At 49.5% G+C, this 25,757-nt stretch overlaps 3 protein-coding genes across 8 annotated transcripts in view; 1 reads left to right on the top strand and 2 right to left on the bottom strand.

Annotated features, from left to right (window-relative positions):
* TXNL4B (thioredoxin like 4B) overlaps positions 1–5,746 on the bottom strand; it is a 34,586-nt gene extending 28,840 nt beyond the window's left edge. For 4 of the 5 annotated variants that reach the window (XM_045076253.1, XM_004744566.3, XM_004744567.3 and 1 more), the window contains exons 1-3: positions 5,609–5,746; positions 2,543–2,710; positions 881–1,032 (exon numbers count right to left, since the gene is read on the bottom strand). In XM_045076253.1, coding sequence (XP_044932188.1) covers positions 881–1,032; positions 2,543–2,674 — 284 coding nt within the window. In that variant the 5' untranslated portion in view covers positions 2,675–2,710; positions 5,609–5,746. The remainder of the gene's footprint in view (positions 1–880; positions 1,033–2,542; positions 2,711–5,608) is intronic. The other variant, XM_045076254.1, reaches the window with a different exon arrangement.
* DHX38 (DEAH-box helicase 38) lies at positions 5,676–24,581 on the top strand. Of its 2 annotated transcripts, XM_004744562.3 has the most exons (28): positions 5,676–5,801; positions 5,961–6,263; positions 8,314–8,653; positions 8,995–9,182; positions 9,895–9,996; positions 10,772–10,919; positions 11,077–11,195; positions 11,354–11,430; positions 12,090–12,245; positions 12,734–12,895; positions 13,085–13,192; positions 13,558–13,670; positions 15,154–15,291; positions 15,685–15,871; positions 16,007–16,192; positions 16,551–16,691; positions 16,875–16,985; positions 17,075–17,191; positions 17,376–17,483; positions 17,884–17,996; positions 18,702–18,910; positions 19,000–19,154; positions 19,583–19,738; positions 19,838–19,972; positions 20,168–20,293; positions 20,811–20,906; positions 22,561–22,682; positions 24,094–24,581. In XM_004744562.3, the coding sequence occupies exons 3-28, from the start codon at positions 8,331–8,333 to the stop codon at positions 24,176–24,178; spliced, it is 3,681 nt and encodes a 1,226-aa protein (XP_004744619.1). In that variant the 5' UTR covers positions 5,676–5,801; positions 5,961–6,263; positions 8,314–8,330; the 3' UTR covers positions 24,179–24,581. The 2 variants fall into 2 exon arrangements, with proteins under 2 accessions (XP_004744619.1, XP_044932184.1); XM_045076249.1 differs by lacking the exons at positions 5,676–5,801; positions 5,961–6,263 and adding an exon at positions 6,323–6,592.
* PMFBP1 (polyamine modulated factor 1 binding protein 1) overlaps positions 23,113–25,757 on the bottom strand; it is a 164,103-nt gene continuing 161,458 nt past the window's right edge. The window contains exon 25 of the mRNA XM_045076250.1: positions 23,113–23,738. Within this exon, the coding sequence (XP_044932185.1) occupies positions 23,710–23,738 (29 nt within the window). The 3' untranslated portion in view covers positions 23,113–23,709. The remainder of the gene's footprint in view (positions 23,739–25,757) is intronic.

Genomic DNA, 25,757 nt, shown 5'->3' with positions numbered 1-25,757 from the left:
GTTGGGGGGTAGGGAGGGAAAGGGTCTTAGGCAGACTCTGGGCTCCCTGCCTGACCCAGGGCTCGATCCCATGACGCGGAGACCATCAACTGGGCTAAAATCAAGAGTCGGATGCTCAACTGACTCAGCCATCCTGGTGCCCCCAAATTTTATAGACTTTTAAGATGGGAAATAGTGTCATAAATCACCCTTGAAAAAGACTGCACCAAAATAATACTTAACTGTATCCTAGGAGAATATATAGCTTTAAAATACTTAAAACAAGTAATATTTAACGTACGCTTAGAGAGAGAATGGCAAAACAGGAACACAGATCTGACAAGCAAATACCCCACTCACAGCAGGAAATGATAACAACCACAGACGGGCTGAAAATACATGCTAAGTATTAGGACGCTGACTGGATGCAGTGGAAGGTGTTAAAGATTTCATAGTGCTTATTCTTGACAGAATTGGTTGAAGAATGTTTTCGAAACCTTTTGAGTGGCAGAAGATGGGTCAGTTGGGCAGAGAGAAGCAAGTCTTAGTTTGCTAGAACACTTCTTTCCAAATGTAGCCTACCAGTCCCAGACGTTTAAATACAACGGCCTATTTTGTTTTAAATGAAATTCCTGGGAAACTTTTAATAAAGCTGTTCTGCATTTTCTACACTGAAGGATGGTTAGCGCTTCCCAAATCGTACAATTCTTTCATGCTTCAGCAAGAGGTTAAAATCTGCCAGTCACACTGGAAACACTCTTTTTTGCACCCGCGTTTCACGTACAAATGAGTGGCCCAGCTGAGGAAACTGCGGCAGCACAGGCGGGCAGGTGAGTTATGGCAATTACTTGGGTAAAAGAAACTCCCACCGCTATAGTAATTGCAAGTCAATCAGACTTACCCATAATCCACTTTCATATGTTGCCCATTGAAGAAAAACACAGTAGATGGAATATAACTGATGTCAAAATAGTGCGTGTAAACGGGAGTTCGGTCCACATCTACCAGATAAATAGCAGCCATTTTACTCAGGTCAGAAGAGGTCTTAGAAAGCTGCAAAGAGAGAGAGACATGTACGTCATAATACGAGAGGCAGTTAAGGTTTCTTCTGTGAAAACTTTTTACTTGAATATTCTATTTGAAAGAAATTCCTGGGGCGAGAATCTCTCCTGAGTTCCACATTAGATACAGTATAACCTTATCATTCAGTCTGAGTTTCCTTTGGTAGACTTGTGAGAGGGCCGTGGGTAAAATGAACTCATTACCCGCCAACCCTTTATTTTTAAGAAAAAATCTGTTCTTGGTTGTAAAAAGTTTTTACAAACTTTTTGTGAATTTATAAAATCCACGTTCACTTAAACACAAACAACTCAGAACTATGTACTGTACATTGAAATTCCCTCAAATCTCTTCCCTTCCAATCCCCCCATAAACAATAATTGTAATAAAAATAGGGAAGACTTGCATGGCCGTTATTATGTGCTAAGTGTCCAAAGTGCTTTACACCTGTTAACTCATTTAATCCCTGCAACATTCCTATGGTCTCCATTTCTTAGACGTAGAAATTGAGGTAACCTGCCTCTAGTCACACAGCTAGTAAGCAGTACAGCTGGGACTTGGAACTCGGGCAGCCTGGCTCGGTGATATTCCATCCCCTCTACAGCTGAGGATATAATCCTCTGGCCCCTTCCCCCTCATGTTAACACATCATTTTTGTTAACACACTCATTTTTAATCACAGTACTAAATATTCTTATACGGGATTCACACTGTGGGTGGCAGCAATAGAGATGCTAGGAAGAGATCTCAGTTCTGGGGGAAGTCTCTCTCCATAAGAAACACAGACAGGAGGGCGCCTGGGTGGCTCAGTGGGTTAAGCCATAGCCTTCGGCTCGGGTCATGATCTCAGGGTCCTGGGATCGAGTCCCGCATCAGGCTCTCTGCTCAGCAGGGAGCCTGCTTCCCTCTATCTCTCTCTCTCTGTCTGCCTCTCCATCTACTTGTGATCTCTCTCTGTCAAATAAATAAATAAAATCTTTAAAAAAAAAAAAAAAAAAAAGAAACACAGACAGGAATAAACCTGTTCTGTCTCATACTCCCCTCTCTGCTCATCAGAGTATGTAGGTGTGTTATGAAACAAGAGATTATCATTGGGCACACACTGGAGGCAACACACTAAGAAAGCTTATCTGCAGGCAGAGAGAAAGAAGTTCAAACCCTAGCTCTTAGGTGGGGCACTTACCCCCCACCATGGGAGCAGTAATTTTCCCACTGTTGTGGGGACCGAGTAAAATAATGTTCACAGATGCTTGTTAATAGTGTTTCTGGTTCTCCACTGCCTTGGTGAAACTGAACTTGAATGGCTGGTGTTGCAGAAGGACATCTAGGACAGACTCAGCATAGTTAGAGCTTTGGGGGCTCAGCTCAGGCCCGTGAAAAGTGTGCCAACAAATGAAAAGTTGTGTCCCTGGGCCTGGCTGCTCCTTTCCATGTACTTTATAGATATTGAAGTGAGAATCCATAGATTTTTAATAAAAACCATTTATTTAAAAAATTCACTTACTATATCATCTAGCTGCAGACAGACAGGATCCTCGTCTCTCCCAAACCTGAGGACCAACACCTTCTCTGCGGTACTTTGTATTGCTTGGTCTACTTCTTTTTTGCTAGTTAGCTTGGGCAATAGGAAGCTCATGTTGAGAAATCCTAATAGTAATCCTCACTGTCAGTCCTGAAATACAGGTGCAATATTTAAAGACAGATTAAGTGCACATGTCCTAATTAAAACAACAAAAACAACTTTATTTTTGGAGTAGGTTATATGTATATTTTATTCCCAGAGGAAAAATGGTTTCATACAATACAGTGTCAAAAAAGTAAAAGGAAAACACTAAACGCACAAACTGGTGGCAAGTCCTTCACCTTAAAAAGAAACAATGTAGAAATGTACGCTGTGAAAAATCCCCCTCCCCCTGTCTGCCCTGACTGGCCCCATTCGTACTAGCCTATCTTTCCCCACACACCACATAGCTACTTTCATTAGGTTCTCATGTATCTTCCAGTTTTGTTATGCATTTACAGGAAAATACAAACATGCATCCCTCTGTGTTTTCCCTCTTTTACCCCAAGAATAGCCTATTCTATCTGCCAGTGTGCCAGCAGGAAAAAGATGGCATTCTCAAGTTTGGCCATTTAAAGAGATTTTCATGAAGGCAGTGTATAGGAAAACAACAGAGTACAGGGCTCTACTTCAGCTAGTAGAGCAGGGTCCTGTTCCTACCCCCAGGCCTGAAGGGGCCACGGGAGGGAGAAGTGTGTGGTGGGGACCACGGGGTGCAGAAGGTCCGTGTAGAGGAGGTCAGCCTGCAGTGAAGGGATGCAGCCACTCTTCTCCCTCCCTCTGATCTCCTGCTGATGTGCCCACTGGCTGACTCAAACTGGAACCAGATGGCAGCGGAGATGCAGAAGGCAGCCCAGTCTTCTGATCCCAGTTTAGAGAAAGAGGAAGAGTGCAGGTGGAGTGACAAATGACAGACGTCCGGCACACGTGTCCAGCACACATACTTTACCCACTCTTCTGCACTTTGGAGTGTTTTACCTAATATGGGAAGACCTTTCTATATCTCTATACATGTTGTTACAACAACATACTATTTTGTGCATGGACCATACATTTAGAAAAAATTTTTAAACATTTTATTTAGTTAGTTGAGAGTGAGAGCGTGAGCACAGGGGAGGGGCAGAGGGAGAGGTAGAAGTAGACTCCCCTGCTAAGCAGGAAGCCTGACAAGAGGCTCAATCCCAGGATCCTGGGAAGAAGACCTGAGCCGAAGGCAGACGCTTAACTGAATGAGCCACCCAGGCACCCCACTACGCATGCACCATACTTTTTAAGTCTTTTATTGATGGGAGTTTTATCTTAAGTCCTGGCTTCAAGATTCTTGGTGCATGCCTTACTAGAGGTACCTCACCACACGTCAAACAAATCAATTAAGAAGGGTGTGTGGGCCCACCCCACACAAAAAAGAAACAAGTCATAAAACACCAAGATAGAAGGGACCCAATCCAATTCCCTCATTTTATAGACTTGTTTGCTTACAGTTTTGATTCTAGCTAAAACAAGGACTAGAATCCAAGTCACCAAATTTCTAGTGCAGTGTTCCCTCTGCTATAATCAGTACCTATTTTTATGGTTAAGAAAGGAACTTTATTTTTGAGTCCATCCACAAGAAACTCCATTGAGAACCTGACATTTTCAATCTGGTCCCAAAGTAGGTTAATGCTATGAAAAGGGAGGATTTCTTTATGTGTGTGTGCATGTGTGTGCATGTGTCTGTGTGTGTGTGTGTGAGAGAGAGAGAGAGAGAGACAAGTCACATTTTAAAATATTAACTAATAAAATTCATATAGGAAATAAAATTATTCCCATAATAAGTCATTCTTTAAACAGGCAAGTTGATTGCCAGAAGGGACCTCATCAAATGTCAGTAGCAGAACAAATTACTTACAAAGGGGAAAGTCAAAGAAAGGATGGACCTATTCCACAAAAATTCAATGATACTGACACTATGATACTGACAAGGAGAAGGAAGTGAGGAGAAGACAAAGCTTCAACGGGGTGAGGGGACCGTATAAATGTTGGAAGGAAGAGAAGAAAACTGATGCCACACCTAAGAATATGTTCATAGCAAAGAATACCAACAGCAACTTCATTAAAAGAAGAAGCACAGGGACGCCTGGGTGGCTCAGTTGGTTAAGCGGCTGCCTTTGGTTCAGGTCATGATCCCAGTGTCCTGGGATCAAGTCCCATACTGGGCTCCTTGCTCGGCGGAGAGCCTGCTTCTCCCTCTGCCTCTGCCTGCCATTCTGTCTGCCTGTGCTCGCGCTCTCTCTCTCTGACAAATAAATAAATAAAATCGTAAAAAAAAAAAAAAAAGAAGAAGAAGAAGAAGCACAAATGGACCAAAATATTTGAAAAGTTAAGCTTTAATAGTAAACAAAAGCAAATTAGAAGATTATTTGACAAACCCATTAAGTTGGTAAAGCGAAATAATAATGCAAGAGCATGAACGGACACACACTGCATGGTGCCCGCTGTAATACAGAGGAGCAAAACTTTTCTAGGAAGAAAACAATCCGAGGAACACGTCCATCTCTGAGACTTAATTCGACACATTCACAAATATTTATGCAGAAAAAAATACTCTCAAAATCTTAGTGATGAAAAACTGGAAACACCCTAGATGGCCTAAAATAAAGGGACTGGAAAAATAAACGATAGTACAGTCCTAAAACATACTATTACACGACCACTGAATACCGTGATACAAATGAAAATGTCAGATACCGAAAAGAAGTTATAAAACAGTATACGAAGTGTGATTCTACTGCTGTACAAAACCTAATTGTAATACAAATACATACATTTGCCTAGAAAACCAATTGGAAATAAATTTCCCCAAACACCATCAGTGGTTATGCCTGCGAGTGGACAGACAGGTGGATTTTCTTTACATCGGAGAGAGCGCCTTTCTTTTTCCAAAATATTCGACACAATTATACATATATTTAACGAAACCTGTGGCTAGGCTACTCCTGGCCCCTAACTGCTACGGAAAACGATACTTACTTTATTTGCACAAGTCACCTCCCTCTCTTCCACTTCAGGACCGTCCACACCCGTCTCCAAACAAACTGGGACGCCGGCGACACCTTCTCTGCCAGCGTTTAACCCACAGCAACCCAGCCGCCACTGCTTAGCAACTCTCCGCGTACCGCTCGAGAAAACGGAAACGGAAAAAGAAAACGCACAGGCGCAGTAGGTAAACTTGCTGTCCCTCCCAAAAGTCCAACAAGCGAAAGTGGTTATTCTAGTCTCGCCCACTTTGCCCGGCTTCGGCCGGAAGCTGTAGAGTCACTTCCGCCCTTACTAAACATGACCGACCTCCTTCCCTCGCCCTCCTTCTCTTCTCGCCTCTCAGACTAATTGTGATTGGTTGCAACGAGATTCGGCGGTGTCTCTGATCAAAGTCCCAGAGGAGGACACTCTAGCCTTGAGTGCTCGGTCGCTTTCTGTCTCACACTGGGAGGAGAGAACCCGCGTTTTCCGGGCTGCACTCGATGGTATCTTTGGACGGATAGAAGGGATCGCGCAAGGTATTATGGGACAATAATGGCCGCGTTCAAGATTGGTGTCTGGATCTGTAAGGCCTTCTGAGTGCGGGGTGGTGGTGCCGGCGCCCCAGAATCTGGGACAGAAGGTCCCGAGAGTCGAGCTTGGTGAGGTGAGTTTCCCTTCTTCCTTCCTGACCTGCCCTTCCCTGCTCCTGGCCCATAACTGCTACGGAAAACAGCAGCTCCTGGCGGCGGATATCGGTCCTTCGCTCAGGTTCCTGCCCGGGTTTGCAAAGTCTCGTCCCTGTCACCCAACTTGCCTTTCTCACCTTAGGGATGCTGCGCCGGTCAGCCCTGGCCCCGTCCTTTCTCCTTGATCTGGTCAGATCCTGCTACCTGGCGCGGCCTCTTGGAGGTGCAGGGATGCTGTCCAGGGGTCACCCTGCACCCTTCCTCAGGCTTCTGCATTAGCCCCCTCCGAGGCCGAGTCCGAGCACGAGTACGGATCCTGTGTCTTTCTTTTCTCTGTCATCGTGGTATCTTTATTAGGTGATCTCCTGGACTGGAGGGCGAGGATTTTTGTCTGTTCGTTCTCTTCTATTCCTGTTGCCCAGAACAGCAACTGGCTCACAGAAAGAAGTCAGTGAAAAAATTGTTGAATGAGTAAATCTAGTTTTTCCGAAATTGTTTTTTTTGGATCCTGTGTGGCTTCTCTGTCATTAATCATTCGCCAGAATCCAGCCTCTTAACTCCTTATTTGTTTTCAGCAGCTAATTAAGTCTTGTCAGACGCCTTGTCCTGGGCTGTTGGTATGTACCTTTGCTGTCTCTAGAAATATTTGGTTTCTCGTTCTCCATTACTCTGTTTAAATTCATTCATCCATTTATTCAGCAAACATTTTGCTAGGCACTGGGACAGCAACAGCAAGACAGATGAGGTTCCCTTTTTTCCCATTATAAGAGTATATTTTCTAGTTCAGACTACTGCTGAGCAAAACATGTATGTGTTTACCTTCCTATTTAGATATGCTCTCATGCATACAGATGTCACCAATATGCAGCTCTCCCTTTTCTCTTGTGCCTGATGGCGTTTTTCAAAATGCAACTCTTCTGTGTATGTTCATGTTATGTGTTCAGTCTGTTTGGCTTTATTTCTCTATAGAGCCGTGCATGTTAATTATTGCTGGGCAAAACATTCTGGATTCTGGTGGTACCCTACACCGTGACAGTTACTTTGCTTCACTGACTTGTTGAAAGGGGAGCTACCCAAGCACGCAGGAATCAGTGTATGTTTATAAATGGATGGTGTGTCATGGAGGGTAAAGAGGAATTTGTTACAAGTTGAGTGCCAGAAAATCTTACAGTCACCTTAATACTTTTCATGAACACCATTTCATAACCCTGTTTCTCTCATCAATATTTTTGGAGAAGGTGGGTTGTTATTAAACAGATTTCAACTGCTGTGAGGTAATTGTTTTCTATGCAACACAACTGGTGCCAAAAAAGCCATTAGTGTATGGATCACACGGATGGCAGCCTTATACACCAATGTGCCTACTCTACTGTATCTGTAGTTTAAAGGGAGGGAGAGGTAGAACAACTCAGGTAGAAAATTTTGAGCCCCAGCTGGTATATAGGAGCACACTAAGTAAAATAATAGAATACATTTATGTAACGCTGTATGTTTACAGAGAGCTTTCATATACACTCTAGCATTTAATTCTCACAGTAACTCCATGGATTAGATAAAGCAAAAAGTATTTCTGTTTTACAGATATAGAAATTATGCCTAACCAAATACTAAGTTATCTGCTTACAATCATACAAGTAGAAAATGTAAACATCTTGCATTCTGAGGATTCTGACTTAAAATCTAGTGGTGTTTCCCCTATAGTCTCTTTCTAGATGCTATTATGTTCTGGCAAGTGTCGCTTAGTAAGGTCTGTTCTTGCCCGGATGATATTCCCTTGGATCCTGGTGTTTGGTGGGTGTGCGAGTGTGTGTGTGTGTTTCTGATGTGTGTTGGGGTGGGAGTCAGAGGATCTTTTGAGATTGTTGGTGACTTAATGGAAAGGTCTTGGCAAGAGGTAGCTAAACAAAGCCTGGTCATGATGGGGAGGTTAATCCCCTGAATATACTTCTAACTTCAGTTATCCTGGCTTATAGCAGAGTTGAACCTTCTCTTACATCCAGTACAAAATGGGTTGTCTTCCTTCCACAGACATCCCAGGGCCTGTCATGGAGGATACCAGCGAGGATGCCTCGATTCATCGATTGGAAGGCACTGATATGGACTCTCAGGTTGGCGGTCTTATTTGCAAGACCAAAAGTGCAGCCAGTGAGCAGCATGTTTTCAAGGCCCCCGCCCCCCGCCCTTCATTGCTGGGACTGGACTTGTTAGCTTCCCTGAAACGAAGGGAGCGCGAGGAGAAGGATGATGGGGAGGACAAGAAGAAGTCCAGAATCTCTTCCTACAAGGACTGGGAGGAGAGCAAGGATGACCAGCGGGATGCTGAGGAGGAGGGCAGTGACCAAGCTGGCCGACACAGCCGGAAAGACAGGTAAAAGCTGTGGGTTGGGTTGACCCAAAGGGAACGAGAATGCAGGCCAGGAAATAGCATCTCATGTTTATGTCTGTTTTCTAATTGGATGTGTAGATCTTCATGATTTTATTATGATTCTGTAATATTGAAGGTACATAGGAATTGGTGTTTTCTTCAGATTTGTGGGGAACATTCAAAGGCAACTAAAGAGAGGATGGAGGTTAGAAGTGCTCTGGGTGGTTGCCATAGTAAGCCTGCAGGGAGATAAAGTGGAAAAGGACAGGTCAGCCAGCCAGAGGTCTGGGGGCAAGGTTTTTCTCTCATGTTTCCTCGGGAAACATGTTTCCTCCCTGTTTCAGACATTATCGGTCTGCTCGGGTGGAGACTCCATCCCACCCTGGTGGTGTGAGCGAGGAGTTTTGGGAACGCAGTCGGCAGAGAGAGCGGGAGCGGCGGGAGCATGGTGTCTACGCCTCATCCAGAGAAGAAAAGGATCGGAAGAGAGACAGATCACGGGATCGAGACTGTGACCGCAAGAGAGACAGAGGTAACGGTCGGCATCATTCACATAGTTCTGAGCAGAGCCATCGGTAGTCCAGTCGTGATTGGGATAGGTGATACTCTGGCCAGAGCAGCCCGGTTAAACATTTGAAGTAACATGTCAGCCTCTTTCCTGTTGCAGGAGTTTTTCTAATGCCCAATAATTAGGGAGCCCTATTGGTTTTGATTGTGTCAGGGTTAGGAATAGCAGGCAGCTTAAGAACTGATACTTGCAACAAAGCTGCTTTGCTTGAGTGTGTGCTCCTCGTTTTATTATAGTTGGTGATATAGGTGATAACAGGTCATATGTACAAAAAGCCAGAATTTACTACAGTGCTGGTGACAGAGAAAGGACAGTGCTGTGGAGCAAAGCTAGACATAAAATCCAGTGCTGGCTTTGCTTAGTGTTGTTTTAAGTTTTATAGCTTATACACTTGTAACTATTAAACAGCTATTCACTGTAGACTTGTAACTATTGTTTTTTGAATTCTTGCAGGAAAATAACTGTTACTGTGAGTTTGAAACTTTCTAGCCAGTAACTATTTTTTCCCCTTGAGAGAATGGGGATATGTGAGTTTCAGGAGCCCATGGATCGCATTAGAACAGTGCAGGTTGCACCTGTGAGTGAGTGGGAAGGCCTGTCCTTTCTCTAGGGTGAAGACGGGTGGAAATTAGGATGGGACACGTATGTCCTAAGCTCTGTGTGTGACTCTTGGCAGATGAGCGGGATAGAAGCAGACACAGCAGCAGATCCGAGCGAGATGGAGGGTCAGAGCGCAGCAGAAGAAATGAACCGGAGAGCCCGAGACACCGACCTAAAGGTAGACTGAACCATCGCTTGTGACTTGTGAGGGGTCGAGTGTATAAAAGGCAGGGCGAGTGACTCCTGTCCTCAGTTGATTTTCTGTGGGCAGAGTCAGAATTGCTGATTTCACTATGAACCTCTAGGAATACTTGGTTCTGAATCAGGCGGGGACGCCTTGGACCTGGCGAGTCGGATCTGGTCCTTTAAGCTGATAGGCCAGTTGGCTGAATGGCCAGTTCGCCAAATGGCAGGAAAGAATAGAGAGCTGGAGAAGAGGATTTATTAAAAATAATTATTTATATCCACAAGGAGTATGTTTGCTGAGAGAAATTGGCTGTTCTTTCAAATAAACATACTTTAAAAAAAAGAAAAATATTATAAACCCATGAAAACTGGATCATTAAAATCCAGGTATCTTTTTTTTTTTTAAATATTTTTTTAAAGATTTATTTATTTATTTGACAGACAGAAATCACAAGTAGGCAGAGAGGCAGGCAGAGAGAGGAGGTGGGGGAAGCAGGCTCACGCTGAGCAGAGAGCCCGATATGGGGCTCGATCCCAGGACTCTGGGACCATGACCCGAGCTGAAGGCAGAGGCTCTAACCCACTGAGGCACCCAGGCACCCCAAAATCCAGGTATCTTTAAAAACTGTCCAAACCATCTTACCTGTCACAAATAGATATAAAGTTTATGCATAGCGGAAGAGAGAAATTTGGGGGATTGACTTTTGGCTGACAGCTCTAGAGCCCGAGTTAGATGTTTCCTGTGGTTGTGTTCTTTGCGGCCTCAGATGCAGCTACTCCTTCAAGGTCCGCCTGGGAGGAAGAGGACAGTGGCTATGGCTTCTCAAGGCGCTCGCAGTGGGAATCCCCGTCTCCAACGCCTTCTTACCGGGATTCTGAGCGGAGCCATCGACAGTCCAGTCGTGATCGGGATAGGTGATGTTCTGGGCAGAGCAGCCCGGTTTCTCTGGGTGGGTGGCAGAGGGTGGACGTGAGGAGGGCAAAGGGGTCTGGGCTGGGAAAGCAGATGGCCACTGGGGAACACGTCGCAGCCTAGTGACTGCTCAGTGCTGCTGCTTCTACTGCTGCCCAGGTCTGTGCGGAGCAGGTATTCAGACGACACACCTCTGCCAACCCCATCCTACAAATACAATGAGTGGGCCGATGACAGAAGACACCTGGGCTCCACGCCCCGTCTGTCCAGGGGCCGAGGTAAGGCAGGGAGGGAGGAGGCAGGAAAGCAGGATGACTCGTCCCAGTGAGGTCGAGCACAGCTGGACTCGGGAGCAGTGTGGCTCTGCAGGGCTGCTGGCATCCCCTGGGGATAAACTGGGGTCACTGGGACTGACCTGCTACGTGTTCTCCTTCAGGAAGACGCGAGGATGGTGAAGAGGGAATTTCGTTCGACACAGAAGAGGAACGGCAGCAGTGGGAGGATGACCAGAGGGTAACAACTTGACATCTTTGGGGCTCCTGGGTGGCTCAGTGGGTTAAGCCTCTGCCTTCAGCTCAGGTCATGGTCTCAGGGTCCTGGGATCGAGTCCTGCATCGTGCTCTTTGCTCGGCAGGGAGCCTGCTTCCTCCTTTCTCTCTCTCTGCCTGCCTCTCTGCCTGCTTGTGATCTCTCTCTGTCAAATAAAATCTTAAAAAAAAAAAAAAGAAAAGAAAAAAACGACATCTTTGACGGACTGAACGAGGGCTAGTGGCCCTCCGTGGGGAGTGGGCCGTGAGTGAAGTCCCGTGGAACTGGACTTTGGTGAGGGAGCTTAACACGGGGCAGGCTCGGGAGCTGAGCCCTATTCAGTCCTGAGGCCCTGGAATCGGTTCACGGAGGCACAGGCTCCTGCACCAGCTCCTTCACCAGACGTAGGGTCGACCGGAGTTTTTAGTTGAGTGCTGGTGCCACCGTGTGGTAAATGTAGGAAGTGCCGTCATGAGTCCGCGCCCGATGTTCTCCTCCAGGTGGCTCATCTCCTAGTAGGGCGGCCCTTGCCTGGCCCCGTCATCCCCCCAGTGACTTTTTCCCAGACATCTCTTCTCTGGCCTTGTCATTCACGTACACTCCGTCTGTCCCTTGTTCTCGTTGCCTTTTCCCCTGTGTTGCAGCAAGCGGACCGGGATTGGTACATGATGGATGAGGGGTACGACGAGTTCCACAACCCCCTGGCCTACTCCTCTGAGGATTACGTGAGAAGGCGGGAGCAGCACCTGCATAAACAGAAGCAGAAGCGCATTTCGGCTCAGCGGAGGCAGATCAACGAGGTGGGCAGCCCGCGGTAGTCGGAGCCGACTCAGCTGGAGCGGGGGCCACGCCGTGGTGGCACAGCTCGCCTCCCAGTCACTGATGTACCCGGTGCCGCTGTACCTCTGGAGGCAGAGGAGGGGTGGGCTTCAGATAACTTCCTTCTTCTGCAGTCCTTCCTCGAGGGCTGCCGTGGATGGGAACTGATAGGGTGGCTTCTGGCTCTGTGTTCTTGGTGTCTCTGACTGGGGCTGGGGACACTCGCCATGCGTCTGTCTGAATAGAGGTTCTGACTTAGATATAAAGGGCTGCTGCTTAGAAAAAATACTGCTGGTGATTTGGGCTCAGCAACTCTGCTTTCTAAGGAGCTGCAGGGTACAGAGGCCCGGGACAGCTCCGTGGCATCCCCTGGCCCGTCTGTCAGGACTTGACGAGTGGACTTGCCGGTGACCTTTCAGGATGCCTTTTGGTTGCAGTCTGAGCCTGGCCTCCTGTTGTGTCATCACAGGATAACGAGCGCTGGGAGACCAACCGCATGCTCACCAGCGGGGTGGTCCATCGGCTGGAGGTGGACGAGGACTTCGAGGAGGACAGTGCGGCCAAAGTGCACTTGATGGTGCACAACCTGGTTCCTCCCTTTCTTGATGGGCGCATCGTCTTCACCAAGCAGGTGAGGCTCCTGGGGCCCGAGAGAAGCCAGCTCAGGTAGAACTGAAGTGGAAAAAGGAGAGAGGAGGAACAAGGCCCCTTGCCTGATGGGGTAGCAGTCTGTTCCGTTTCCTGGGGCTGCTGTGCAGTGGACCTTCCTGTTGAGTTAACCATTAGTGGGGAATTTCTCTTTTTCCTCAACCTTTTGCAGCCAGAGCCCGTGATTCCAGTCAAGGATGCCACTTCTGACTTGGCCATTATTGCTCGAAAAGGCAGTCAAACAGTGCGGAAGCACAGGGAACAGAAGGAACGGAAAAAGGTTGGTTTCTTGTCATTGGGGGTTGGGCTGTCTCTTGTGAGAGTGGGTTTTTTGGTTTTCTTTTGGTCTTTTTTCTTTTTTAGAAAAATCGTATTAGATCTCCTAGGTAGGGTTCTTGTTGGAAGTTTGATGACCCTCCCAGAGCAAGAGCAAGCCGTTGGAGGAGGGCACTGTGTTCTTCTGCCACGGCCTTAGTGAAGACAACCGCAGGGCCTGATGCTCAGGGAGCTTGAAATGGGGAAGCAGGCTCAGTACCACTGCCGCCTTGTGGGGACTCACCACCTGCTGGGTGCAGCTTCTTGTCAAGTGGGATTAATTTTCCATTGATCGAAATCGTGTTACATGATGTTTGGTATTGTTTTCAGGCTCAACACAAACACTGGGAGCTGGCTGGAACCAAGCTAGGAGACATCATGGGTGTCAAAAAAGAGGAAGAGCCAGATAAAGCTCTGACAGAAGACGGTAAAGTGGACTATAGGTAGGCATCCTGGTCAGCAGCGGGCTGTCTCTAACGAGGACACTTGCTGGGGAATGGATAGAATTGTGTTTTGTGAATAGGAAAATCATGTCACTTCGGGTCTTCTGGTCCCTTCTGGTCCCTTCCTCCTGGGCTTTCTCTTCTACCATCTGTGGGTTTTCCTAGATAGTCTTCCTCTGGCCTCTACTGCCACTGCTGTAGGCGCCACCCCCGCCTGCTGGCCTTGGACACCTCACATGGGTCTCATGCCAGTCCCATAGGGTAGGTGCTGTCCTTCCCGTGTCCTGTGTGCACCAGATGACGTCCAGGGAGGTTAACTGGTTTGAGGTCACCCGGTTGATAAATGGTGGTTTGATGATGATCCCTGGACAGCGGGACTTGGAGCCTAGTATCTTAGTTACTCTGCTTCAGTGTGTTTCAGATGTTCAGTAGGGACAGTGGGGTTTGCCCCCTTCGATTTCAGTTTAATGGAAGGAGGAATTACTTTTAATAGTGGTTTGAACACTGAAAGGATTGTCTTGTCAGAGAGAGACATCCCCGTTCATAGAGGTTTTTAGACAGATGGTAAAGAGCTGCTTATTGGGGTTCCCACCTTGGGTAGGTGACTGGACTCAAATGTCCCTGGTGAGTCTCATTCTCTGAACATCCTAAGGTCTTGCCGAAGCGGCATCCGAGTGAATAGTCCTCTGTACCCCTGTGAGAAATGACCCAAGTGAGAAGTCGGTACAGCCGATCGGCTCTTGTTAGCCTGTAGTTGATGTAGTCCCATAGGCGTTGACTGTTAGCTGACCAGGAGTGATGGTCAAGTTAGGAATACCCATGGGTGGGCCGGCCAGGGGTCCAGTCTCTTGGGGGAGGGCGAGTGGCAGAGGCACGGACTTCGGCGACACTGAACCGCTCTCTCTTTGCCTTGCAGTCTGGGGAGACTCACGTAGTACTTTTGAGTCTAGGCCTGGGTGCATGTGTCACATACTTGCGTGCTTTCAATGAAAGCTGTTGGTCAGGACGCAGTGGGTGTGTTCGTTCTCACAATTCTTTGAAAATGAAGCCGCTCAGACTGTGCTGTCCCGCCCCGAGGAGAGAGACGGGGTCTGAGCCGGGGCCGGGCGCGGTGGCCTCGCCGTCTCCTTTCAGCCCTTCGCACGTGGTGCCAAAACCGCCCCTAGTGTTCGCGTGAGATCCCGAGCTGCGGGGCAAGCTCTTTAGGGCGGAGATTTGGCCCGTTTGCTCATCTGAGATCCTGCAGGTCCTACTGAGCCTGAGGGTGTCGTGTATGTTGTGGCTTCTCCGGCAGCAGTGCCAGTCCCCGAGGCAGAGGACAGGAGCAGCGTTTCAGGTTGCCTGGCTGCGCGGGGCTCTCAGAGCCTTCTTGTGTCTCGGTGAGGTAGTTCTCGTTCCGGGTGCCGGAAGAAGGGCAGGAGCCCGCTCAGGAAGAATAGCGTGGGAGATTGTGCAGGGTGATGGGGCTCCTTTGTGTTCTCAGGACGGAGCAGAAGTTTGCAGACCACATGAAGAAAAAGAGCGAAGCCAGCAGCGAGTTTGCCAAGAAGAAGTCCATTCTGGAGCAGCGACAGTATCTGCCCATCTTCGCTGTGCAGCAGGAACTTCTGACTATCATCAGGTGATTCCTTCCCGGGCCCGGGACAGCCACGGTTGAGTCGGGTTCCCCTTTGTCCCTTGAATTTACTCAGTAGCTCTTCTGCTTTGGGGCGTTGCATCTGATGGAGAACACAAAGAATTTTTTCTTACCTGGTACGGGTGCTCTTGGCTTTTTTGGCCAAAGCAGGAAAGACAGCGTTGCTTTGTTACAGTTCACTTATTTAACCCCCACAGTCTTCTAGACGTTTTAGGAGGTCTCTCGGTTCTGGGCTGTTATCCCAGGGAAATCCACCTTTCCAAGCGGGTGTGCTCCTTGGATAGTGATGTGGGCATAGGAGGTGGCCCCGTCTTCTCAGAGGCTCCCTGGTGGCCTTCCACTCAGCACGCCTTGCCCGTCATCTTCTCTCCCTTGTAGAGATAACAGCATCGTGATCGTGGTTGGAGAAACAGGGAGCGGTAAGACCACTCAGCTGACGCAGTACTTGCATGAAGACGGTTACACGGACTACGGGATGATTGGGTGCACCCAGCCTCGCCGTGTGGCTGCCATGTCTGTGGCCAAGAGAGTCAGTGAAGAAATGGGGGGCAACCTTGGTGAGGAGGTGAGTGGGCGTGAGGGCTGAGCCGTGTGGCTCCCATCTGGCTGAGCTGATCTGCTAAGGCCTGGACCCAGCACAGGCTGTGACAGCCGTGACCTGGGGCCCAGGGCCTCTGAGCCCTTTCTCTCTGACCTTCAGGTGGGTTACGCGATCCGCTTCGAAGACTGCACGTCAGAAAACACCTTGATCAAATACATGACAGACGGGATCCTGCTGCGGGAGTCGCTCCGGGAAGCGGACCTGGATCACTACAGTGCCATCATCATGGACGAGGCCCACGAGCGCTCCCTCAACACTGACGTGCTCTTTGGGCTGCTCCGGGAGGTGAGGGCTTTGGGGTACACTCCGTCTGTGCCCTTGAGGCTTTGAGTAGCGTGCTGTTGGTGCTGGAGGTGGGCCTGGGCTCTCGCCTGGGAGGCTGAGAGGGGTCTCTGACAGGCCAGAGTGTCCCCCGAGGCCTCCAGGTTGCCCGGCTCAGACATGGTGTTGTAGTTCACTCTGCTCTTGCTCAGCTGAGTACTCGTGGTTCTCTTGGCTCTGGCTTCCTGGCTTCAGGCTTCAGGATTCTTAAGAGTCTAATGTGCCAGTCCGTTAGCTTCGGCCTCTGTTTCATTTGGGGGTAATGTTGGGCGCCGAGGGTTTCGAATCTCTGGGGAAGCCTCACACTGACCTTTTCTCTTAGGTGGTGGCTCGGCGCTCAGACCTGAAGCTCATCGTCACGTCAGCCACTATGGATGCAGAGAAATTTGCTGCCTTTTTTGGGAATGTTCCCATCTTCCACATCCCTGGCCGGACTTTCCCTGTTGACATTCTCTTCAGCAAGGTACTGAGGTTTCCTTTTTGAACCAGTCCTGATCTCTGATGAGAAGCCAGCCCCATCTGTAGCCCTGAACATACCCCACTCTCTAGCCCCACACCAGTGACTGGCCACCGGTTCCCAGAGGGGTGCCAGCCTGCATTTCCCTTGATAACTGCCCTCTGACTGTGTCCCTGGCTGGTGTTGCAGACCCCGCAGGAGGACTACGTGGAGGCCGCAGTGAAGCAGTCCTTACAGGTGCACCTGTCAGGGGCTCCTGGGGACATCCTTATCTTCATGCCTGGCCAAGAGGACATTGAGGTGTGTGCCTTGGTCATGACTCTGATGAACGGGTAGTGTCGTGCCTGTGAGGCGCTCTGGGGTCTCATGGCTCCTCTCTCTGCCATCAGGTAACCTCAGACCAGATTGTGGAACATCTGGAGGAACTGGAAAATGCACCTGCCTTGGCTGTGCTGCCCATCTACTCTCAGCTACCGTCTGACCTCCAGGCTAAAATCTTCCAGAAGGTGCAGTAGCAAGAATGTCTGTCCTGGGTCCTCACTTTTGGGTCTCCCTGGATTCTCCCCCAGGGAGGCCGAGAGAGAGAGGCTGTTACTTTTCTGGCAGGGGTGGGGGTGTTCTTTCCCCTGTAGAGTCTTTCCTACCTGTGGGCCTACAGCCTGCGCTCCTGTACATCCTGCCCGGCTCTAGGCTCCAGATGGAGTTCGGAAGTGTATCGTTGCCACCAACATTGCTGAGACGTCGCTGACTGTCGATGGCATCATGTTTGTTATTGACTCTGGTTATTGCAAATTAAAGGTAAGGAAAGACATGGGCCCTGGGGCCCTGGAACGTCACAGTAACTCAGTTGGAGGAGGGCAGGCCCTGGGTCCTCAGCCCATAGAGGCAGGATGGACTCAGAAGTGCTGGTACTATTTCAGAGGCTAACATTGGATTGCTGATTTTGCCATGCACTTGACCAATTTAATCCTAGTGATAACACCACGAAGTAGATGATTTAGTAACTCAGTAGAGATTACAGAGCTGATATTTGTGGGAGAGATTTCTTAAGTTTCCTGGCTTCAAAAGGATGGCCGCTGGCTTGCTAGAACACCATGCTCTGTGATGTGTAGCAGCCTGGGCTGTCTTTGTTTGAGAGCTGCCTCTCCTTTGCCCTTGCTCTCTCCTTTATCAGCCCTTTACTGTCTCTCCTCCCAAGGTCTTCAACCCCAGGATTGGCATGGATGCTCTACAGATCTACCCCATCAGCCAGGCCAATGCCAACCAGAGGTCGGGGCGTGCTGGCCGGACGGGCCCAGGTCAGTGTTTCAGGTAGGAGCCCTGTGCTAGCCTGCTTTCTGGGGCAGTACCGGGATTGCGGAGTGTGGAGCTGGGGCAGTGGGTGCTGGACTGTGATCCCGCACAGGGATGCCGGCCCCAGGATCCCTGAGGCTGGGCACTGGTGGCAGGACTGCCACCTGTTGGTCTTCTCATCATCCCCTGCCGAGCGGAAGCAGCAGCCTTCCCAGGCACCTGTGAGGTGTGAGCGGCTTTGGGTTTTAGGCAGCCTGGAGTGGCATTGGAGCCCAGGGCACTTCCCTTCAAGGGTAGATTGAATAGATTTATGGGGTTCTGCAGTTTTCGTTTTCATTGCTTCTAATTTTTAGAAATACTCACTATAGAAATCCAGAAAGTACGGAAAACTGTAAAGAAAACAAAAGCAAGCCATGATTCTAGTCCCAGGCTCATTGGTTCCAGACCTAAAGCACATGCGTAGGCTCATTGGTTCCAGAAATAAAACACACGTGTAGGAGACTCCAGCAGAAGCGTGAACTGGCGGGACTGAATTTAGAACGGGTGGAAATGCGGGATGAAAGGGGAGGTTGGCCTCCAACCCCGTGGCTTTCAGCTCTTCCAGCCTTTCTGGGGCGCAGGCACTGGGGAGAGTTGAGCAGCACAGCTCACCCCCCAGGGGGATGCCCGTGTAGGCGTTGGGCCTGTTGGAGACTCAGCAGGGCCTGGTGTTCTCCCTGGCAGGCTCTACACCCAGAGCGCCTACAAGAACGAGCTCCTGACCACCACGGTGCCTGAGATCCAGAGGACCAACCTGGCCAACGTAGTGCTGCTGCTCAAGTCCCTCGGCGTGCAGGACCTGCTGCAGTTCCACTTCATGGACCCGCCGCCTGAGGACAACATGCTCAACTCCATGTATCAGCTCTGGATCCTCGGGGCCCTGGACAACACTGGTGCGTGGGCCCCGGCGGCTGGGGGAGAGATGGGGTTCTCTCTTGACCTCACTGCGTCTCCTCAATGTCCGGATTTGCCCCTCTCCCAGGTGGTCTGACCTCGACGGGTCGGCTGATGGTGGAGTTTCCCCTGGACCCGGCGCTGTCCAAGATGCTGATTGTGTCCTGTGACATGGGCTGTAGCTCGGAGATCCTGCTCATTGTGTCCATGCTCTCCGTGCCGGCCATCTTCTACAGGCCCAAGGTGGGGACGTGGTGTCCCGTGCTTCTACCCCAGCGGCCGCAGCACAAGTCATGGGGCTTGAGGAAGGACTAGAGGGAACTGGTTTCCTCTGTTATTATTAACATGGGATAGCGGGACAGGAGTCAGAACTTTCAAAAATAATCTTGCTGTTTTCTGGTAAGCACTTTGGGGTGAGGGAAAGCCTGGGCTACATGAGGGGTTCTCAGAGAGTGATTTGGGAATTGGCAAGAGCGTTTTTTATCTTCCAGTGTAGTTGTGTCTCAGCCCTCGTGTTTTAGAGTAAATATTTTGTTATGAGCTACGTTATTTTCCGTGTTGTCAGGGTCACACATCGACGTGTTTGAAGTTGTGTGTGCCGGCAGCTGCAGGGTCTTCTCAGAGGGCCTGGACTGCCTGTGCTCAGAGGAACGGTCCTTTTTCCTTTCTAGGGCCGAGAGGAGGAGAGTGATCAGATCCGGGAGAAGTTTGCTGTCCCCGAGAGTGACCATTTGACCTACCTGAATGTCTACCTGCAGTGGAAGAATAATAATTACTCCACCATCTGGTGTAACGATCATTTTATCCATGCCAAGGCCATGCGGAAGGTAGGGGCAGTAGCCCAGATGAGCGGGATGTTGGGGTGAGGGGTGGTAGGGAGCAAGAGGGGAGGGCTCGCTCCTTCTCTGCTCCGTGTCCTGCCCTAGGTCCGGGAGGTACGGGCTCAGCTCAAGGACATCATGGTGCAGCAGCGGATGAGCCTGGCCTCGTGTGGCACTGACTGGGACATCGTCAGGAAGTGTATCTGTGCAGCCTATTTCCACCAGGCGGCTAAGCTCAAGGTGAGCCGGGGAAGCCTGGTTGTGGCCCCTTTCTGGCCTGGTAATTGTTCCAGAGCAAAGTTTTTTCTCATTGTCCAGTCCTGCAGATCTGGGCTTTCCCCACGAAGGCCTGTGTCAAGACAAGGGATGCAGTGGCTGCCCACATGAGGTGTGATTTCTTGCTGTGGTTGGTCACCTGTTACGTCTCTTCCCTAGGGAATTGGGGAGTATGTGAATATCCGGACGGGGATGCCCTGCCACCTGCACCCCACCAGCTCACTCTTTGGAATGGGCTATACCCCAGACTATATAGTGTATCACGAGCTGGTCATGACCACCAAGGTGAGTCTTTTCTGACACAGTTTGCGTGACGTAGGCTCACCTGGCTGGGCCAGGCCTCTGTAACCCTTCCTTGCCTTCCGGTATGTGCTTTGAGCTTGGGAGACTTGAGGCCACATGTGCTGCTTTGAGGGGAGTTGAGAGACTGGTTTTCAGTTGGGTTTCGGGGAGGCTTATGTAGAATTAATCTTTAGATGACAGTGGCCTCAGCTGCGCCAGTGGCATGTTTCCTGCTTCCCGCCTGGGTTAAGCAGCCCCCTTGGTGTCATGGGAAGGGCTTTCTGAGGGTCGAGGCCTTTTCTCTTGGATACTGGGGGGCATGTTTTTAAGCATGGAGACATTTCCATGGGAGAGAGGATTAAAATTCTGGTGTCGAGGGCTTATGTCCGCCTTTTTCAGCCTCAGAGAGCTGGGGATAGTCCCTTCCCACACAGGCCCTCATTGTGGAACTTCTGTGGAAAGCCCAGCCCAAAGCATTGGCCCTTCTGTGATGACCACTCTGTGATCCTTCCGCCTCCAGGAGTACATGCAGTGTGTGACTGCCGTGGATGGAGAGTGGCTGGCGGAGCTGGGCCCCATGTTCTACAGCGTGAAACAGGCGGGAAAGTCTCGGCAGGTAAGGGCCCTGCAGGTTCCATGAAGGTTTTGTTTGCCTCCATGGGTGAGACCCATTTTTTGCTTAGGCTGGTATTGAAGACATGTCATCATCTGACTCCTGCCTTCCTTACGTCTCTCTCAAACACATAAGCTGGGATCAAGCCAGATTGGTCTGTTAGATTTGCCCCATCTGCTCCAGTTGCTTGCTTGGCTGAGCTTTTTTTCTTTTTCTTTTTTTTTTCCTTTTTATGATTTTATTTACTTATTCTGAGGGAGTGGGACAGGGAGAGAATCTCAGGCGGACTCCTCCTTGAGCTCGGAGCCCAATGCTGGACTCGATTCCATGACAATGAGACCATGACCTGAGCGGAAATCGAGAGTTCGATACTTAACCAACTGGGCCACCCAGGCCTTTAAAAAAACCAAAAAAGTTAATATTAGAAAGTCCAAATATTCATAAAAGCATAAAAAACAGTATAGGGAGCCATCATGAATTCATCACCTGCTTGCCATAATGATTGACATTGGTCAGTCTTGTTGGGCTTATTCCTACCATCCTCCACACACTCATTTTTTTTCCTGGAAAAATTTTAAAGTGCATTTCAGACACATTATGTCACCAACATAAACTTGAGTAAACATCTTGTTTAAAACTTACTTGTTTTTAAAATGTCACTTTGTTTTTAAAATGTAACTTTTGTGCCATTATCGTTTAACAGAATTAATCCTTAATGTTATTTAAGTTTCCAGTTTCTATTCATATTTCTCCTTTTATCCCAAAGATAACTTTTTATGATTGATCTGCGTGGATTAGGATCTGAACATGACAATTAGTTGTTACATGTGTTAAGTCTTTTATTCTAGAGCATGCTCTGCCCCCATTCTTTATAATGGCATTGATTTATTGGAGAAACCAGGTCACTTATAGAGTGTCCCATGTTCTGTACTTGGTTAGTTGCTTTTTCATGAGGGTGTTTAACTTGTGCCTCTATTCCATGGTAATTTTATAAACCAGAAATTAATCTCAAGGCATGATAGAATTCAGGTTTAGCTGGTTTGGGCAAAGTTGCGTAAATACATGTGGTGTTATGAACGTCCTAGATCTTGTCAGGAAGCACGTCAGGTCTGGTGGTCCCACTTTTGAGGATGCTAAGCTTGATCAGTGGTTCTCCCCGATCCCACCAGCAGAAGTTCCCTAGCTGCTGCTCCATCTCCCCGTTGTCTTACTGTCCATGGACAACGACTGCCTAGAGCTAGGATTCAGGGCTACAGAAGGTGGCAGGGCTCCTGCTTCTCCTCTTGTCAGTACTGTCTGCATTGGGCTGGCGCACATCTTCCTTGTGCGTATTTTTCCCAGTCAGGGGGTCATGTCTCCCTAGTTTCTGTACCTCCTGGCATCACTGTGCACTTGGTAAGAGTGTGAAAGTACTTACTGAATTGAGTGGAGTGCTGAGGCATGACAGGGTTCGGACTGAATTGTGCAGCGTCTGGCTTGACTCAGTGAGGAGAATAGGCTTCAGCCTCAAAAGACAAGGTGGCCTTAGTGTTGGGGCACAGAGCCATATGGCCCCAGCTCTGGAAGCTGACCCAGAGGACACAGCACCTGGCTTGTGGCAGAGTGTGGATGAGGCCTCTTCACCTGCCGGTCCCCGGTCCATCTCTCACTTTTCTAGGAGAACCGCCGACGGGCCAAAGAGGAGGCCTCTGCCATGGAGGAGGAGATGGCCCTCGCTGAGGAGCAGCTGCGAGCCCGGCGGCAAGAGCAGGAGAAGCGCAGCCCCCTGGGCAGTGTCCGGTGAGCTTCGGCCTCGGAACCCAGGCTGGGATGGAGCCCGTCTGTGGGAGGCTCTGGGGACCGGCCTGAGAGACCGAGCAGGTCCCGACGCAGGGTTGCGATCTAAGACAAGTTGAGTGTAGGGCTGAATGGTGACAGAAGTTGACCGGTCCCGCATGGGGGCATGGGAGGAGTTCCAGACACACTGTCTCCAGTGGTGATATGTCTGCAACTCCTGGTCCCTGTCGTGTTGTTCTATGGCCTGTGGTTGGCTGGAGAAGTTCCAGCTTCACTGACAAGTGAGGACTTGGAAATCATGGTGGGGATGGGAGGGGAGCCTGGGAGCCTGGGAGCCTTGGTTTCTGTGTCTCTGCTGGCCCGGAGTTGGCTCAGACTTCACTGGTGAAGGGCACAGTTTTCTGCAAGACTGCCTTCACTTCAGACCCCAGCTGCAAGTTGGGGGGTTGCCAAAGGTCACTCTTACTTCTGACCAATTTGCTACAAATTTGGGGGTCCCCGAGGACTCCCCCACGTTCGATAATTTTCTAAAATAACTCATAGAATTCAGGAAGGTACTGTGTTTATGATTACAGTTTTATTATAGCCAAAGGATACAAATCAGAACCAGCCCAGTGGAGGGGCGCAGAGAATCAGGTCTGTGACGGTCCCGCAGGCGAAGCTTCCACTGTCCTCAGGGCCCCACAACCCTTCTGGCATGCTGCGGTGTGATAGTATGCACAGAAGCACTGCTGGCCAGGGAAGCTGCCATGTCCAGAGCTTCAGTGTCCAGCGTTTTATTGGGGTTTCATTCATGGGCGTGAATGGTTGAGTAAACATCCATGTGGTTGACTCACTCCCCAGCCGCCTCCTTTCCACGGAGGCTGGGCTGATACCATAAGGTCACATTACAGCCCTGAATCATCCTGAATCATCTCGTTAGGAGAAATTATTAGATGTGGTCTGAGGGCCCACCGGGAGTAACAGAGACATTCAATCCCACGGGTTTAGAGATGACCTCCCAGGACCCGGGGACAGATGCATGGGTGGTTCATTGGTAGAATTCTCGCTTGCCAGCACCTGGGGACAAAGGCCAGTTAGATTCTTTATTAGGCCGATGGAGTGGCAGCCTGGTGAGGTGACTGGAAGGCTGCTTCCACAGCTCACCCAGGAGGTATGAAAGGAATTATTTAAAGAGCTACCTCCCAACAGTCCTTGGTGGATATCAGAATGAGGTGATTATTTTATTCTGTTCCCCATTACACGTGAGAAAGGCAGCGGGGGTGGAAATGTGCTGGAGGAGAAGACCTTTCAGTCCCAAAGCCTGCTTACACACCACTTAGAAACAGCAAGGCCTTGGACTCTTCGTCTGCCTGGGCATCCTGGTTGGAGTGAGCAGCAGCGTGATTCCTCGTCCCTCCTTCTGTATCTCCAGGTCTACAAAGATCTACACTCCAGGCCGGAAGGAACAAGGCGAACCCATGACCCCTCGCCGCACACCAGCCCGCTTTGGGCTCTGAGCTGAGGCTTTGTCTGCAGAGGATGCAGCCGTGTATGGGGTCCTGAGCCCCACGGCTAGAGCACCTGGGCCCGCCAGCGAACCCCTTCATCTGCGCGCTTTCATCTGTATACGTCCTGGCCCCTGGGGGAGGCTGCAGCAGGGGCCAGCTCTGCCATGGGGAGGAGGAGTTCCTCAGTGCAGGAGTTCTCAGTGCGGAGCAGCAGAGAGCAGCCAGGGCCGTGAGAGGGGGCCGGACCCATCGTATCCAAATAAACCATTCCCAGGATGCTTGGTGTATAAATGACGTGGCCGTGACTATGGTTTTTTAAATTCTGTGTAAAGCAGCAAAATGGAGCTAGAGGGAATTGTAATTTGGTTATAATTCAGGATTTGGAAATAAATTTATTGTTTGTAAAATGTTATTGCATTTCAGACTGTTCCTTTTTCCCTCACTGCCCTAAATCACATAATAGGTGAGAAGATGGGCAGGACTCTGACTTGATTTTCCTTGGGTGGATCCTTCTAAAACCTCAGCTCGCCTTATTTCTGTTCTCTGGGTAGTGCCTCTTTGAGGCGGTTGGCAGATGGGACGTGGCTATAGGGAAGCGTAATGGCCTGGGGCCCTGGACTGGTTGAACTCTGGGGGTGCCTTGCTCTTCCCGAGGCTGGTGGGCAAGGCAAGGCTGGCCAGGGGCCAGGCGGGAAGTTGATGAGCAGCCATGTGCCCTCTGCCCTTCCCCAGGGGTGGGGTCGAGGCTCTACTGCTCAGAATGGCAGAAGTTCCTGCTCTGCATGTGGAAGGGTGATGTATTGGCAAAAATAGACATTGCTTATTGATTTCACATAAAAGATGATCCTTGCTGGATCCTCTAGTCCTTTCTCTTATGAAGCAGCCTTGATCTGCTGAGGTGGCTTTTTGGGTATTTGGCCTTTCGTATGACCCACGGCCCTTATTTTCTGATCACCTGGGATGGGGCTTCTGCCAGGCATGCTGGTTACAAGGTTCTGTGCTGGGGCTGAAGAGCTGCCAACTGATGGGCTTGGCCTGGGGCTCAGAAGCACCTTGAACGCAGGCCGCACTCAGCTCCAGCCTCTTGGGTGCTGCTGCTCACTTACTTCTATTCCTTTTCTCACATTGTCCCTGGGACGTAGATTTAAAATTTAAGTCAGTTTTATGGATGAGTTTGGAAGCCTGGCTTCACCAGCCACTACCTCTAATTCCATTCTTTATACCTCTAACTGCTTTTATTGGGAATTCAGGTAGAAACTGACTTTTCATGGCTCTGGATTGAAGAGAGGGCTTCTGGCTGCTCCTCTGGGAAGGCTTCTAATCTTGGCATCGGGAGGGCTAGCAGAACGTGTCTACCTGCTCTATAGAAAGAAGCAAGCTGAGTATGTGATCTCATTACAGACTTGGGCTAGGGATGCATCAGAACAGGGCAAAAACTGCCATTCCAGTGGATATGGCTTTGTTAGTAAAAGGCTGTGACCTTGGCCACGAGCTTACCTTCACATTCCCTAGGTCACAAAAATGAAGCCAGAGGTTATGGAAACCATGGGTCAACCCAGGAATACATACAGGTGCCACAGGCTGTTTG

The sequence above is a fragment of the Mustela putorius genome, unplaced genomic scaffold, assembly GCF_011764305.1.
Source record: "Mustela putorius furo isolate JIRA1106 unplaced genomic scaffold, ASM1176430v1.1 tig00000174_pilon_pilon_pilon, whole genome shotgun sequence".
NCBI lineage: Eukaryota > Metazoa > Chordata > Mammalia > Carnivora > Mustelidae > Mustela > Mustela putorius.
Note: the sequence above shows the minus strand (reverse complement) of the source record. Positions and strands in the feature narration are given on the sequence as shown.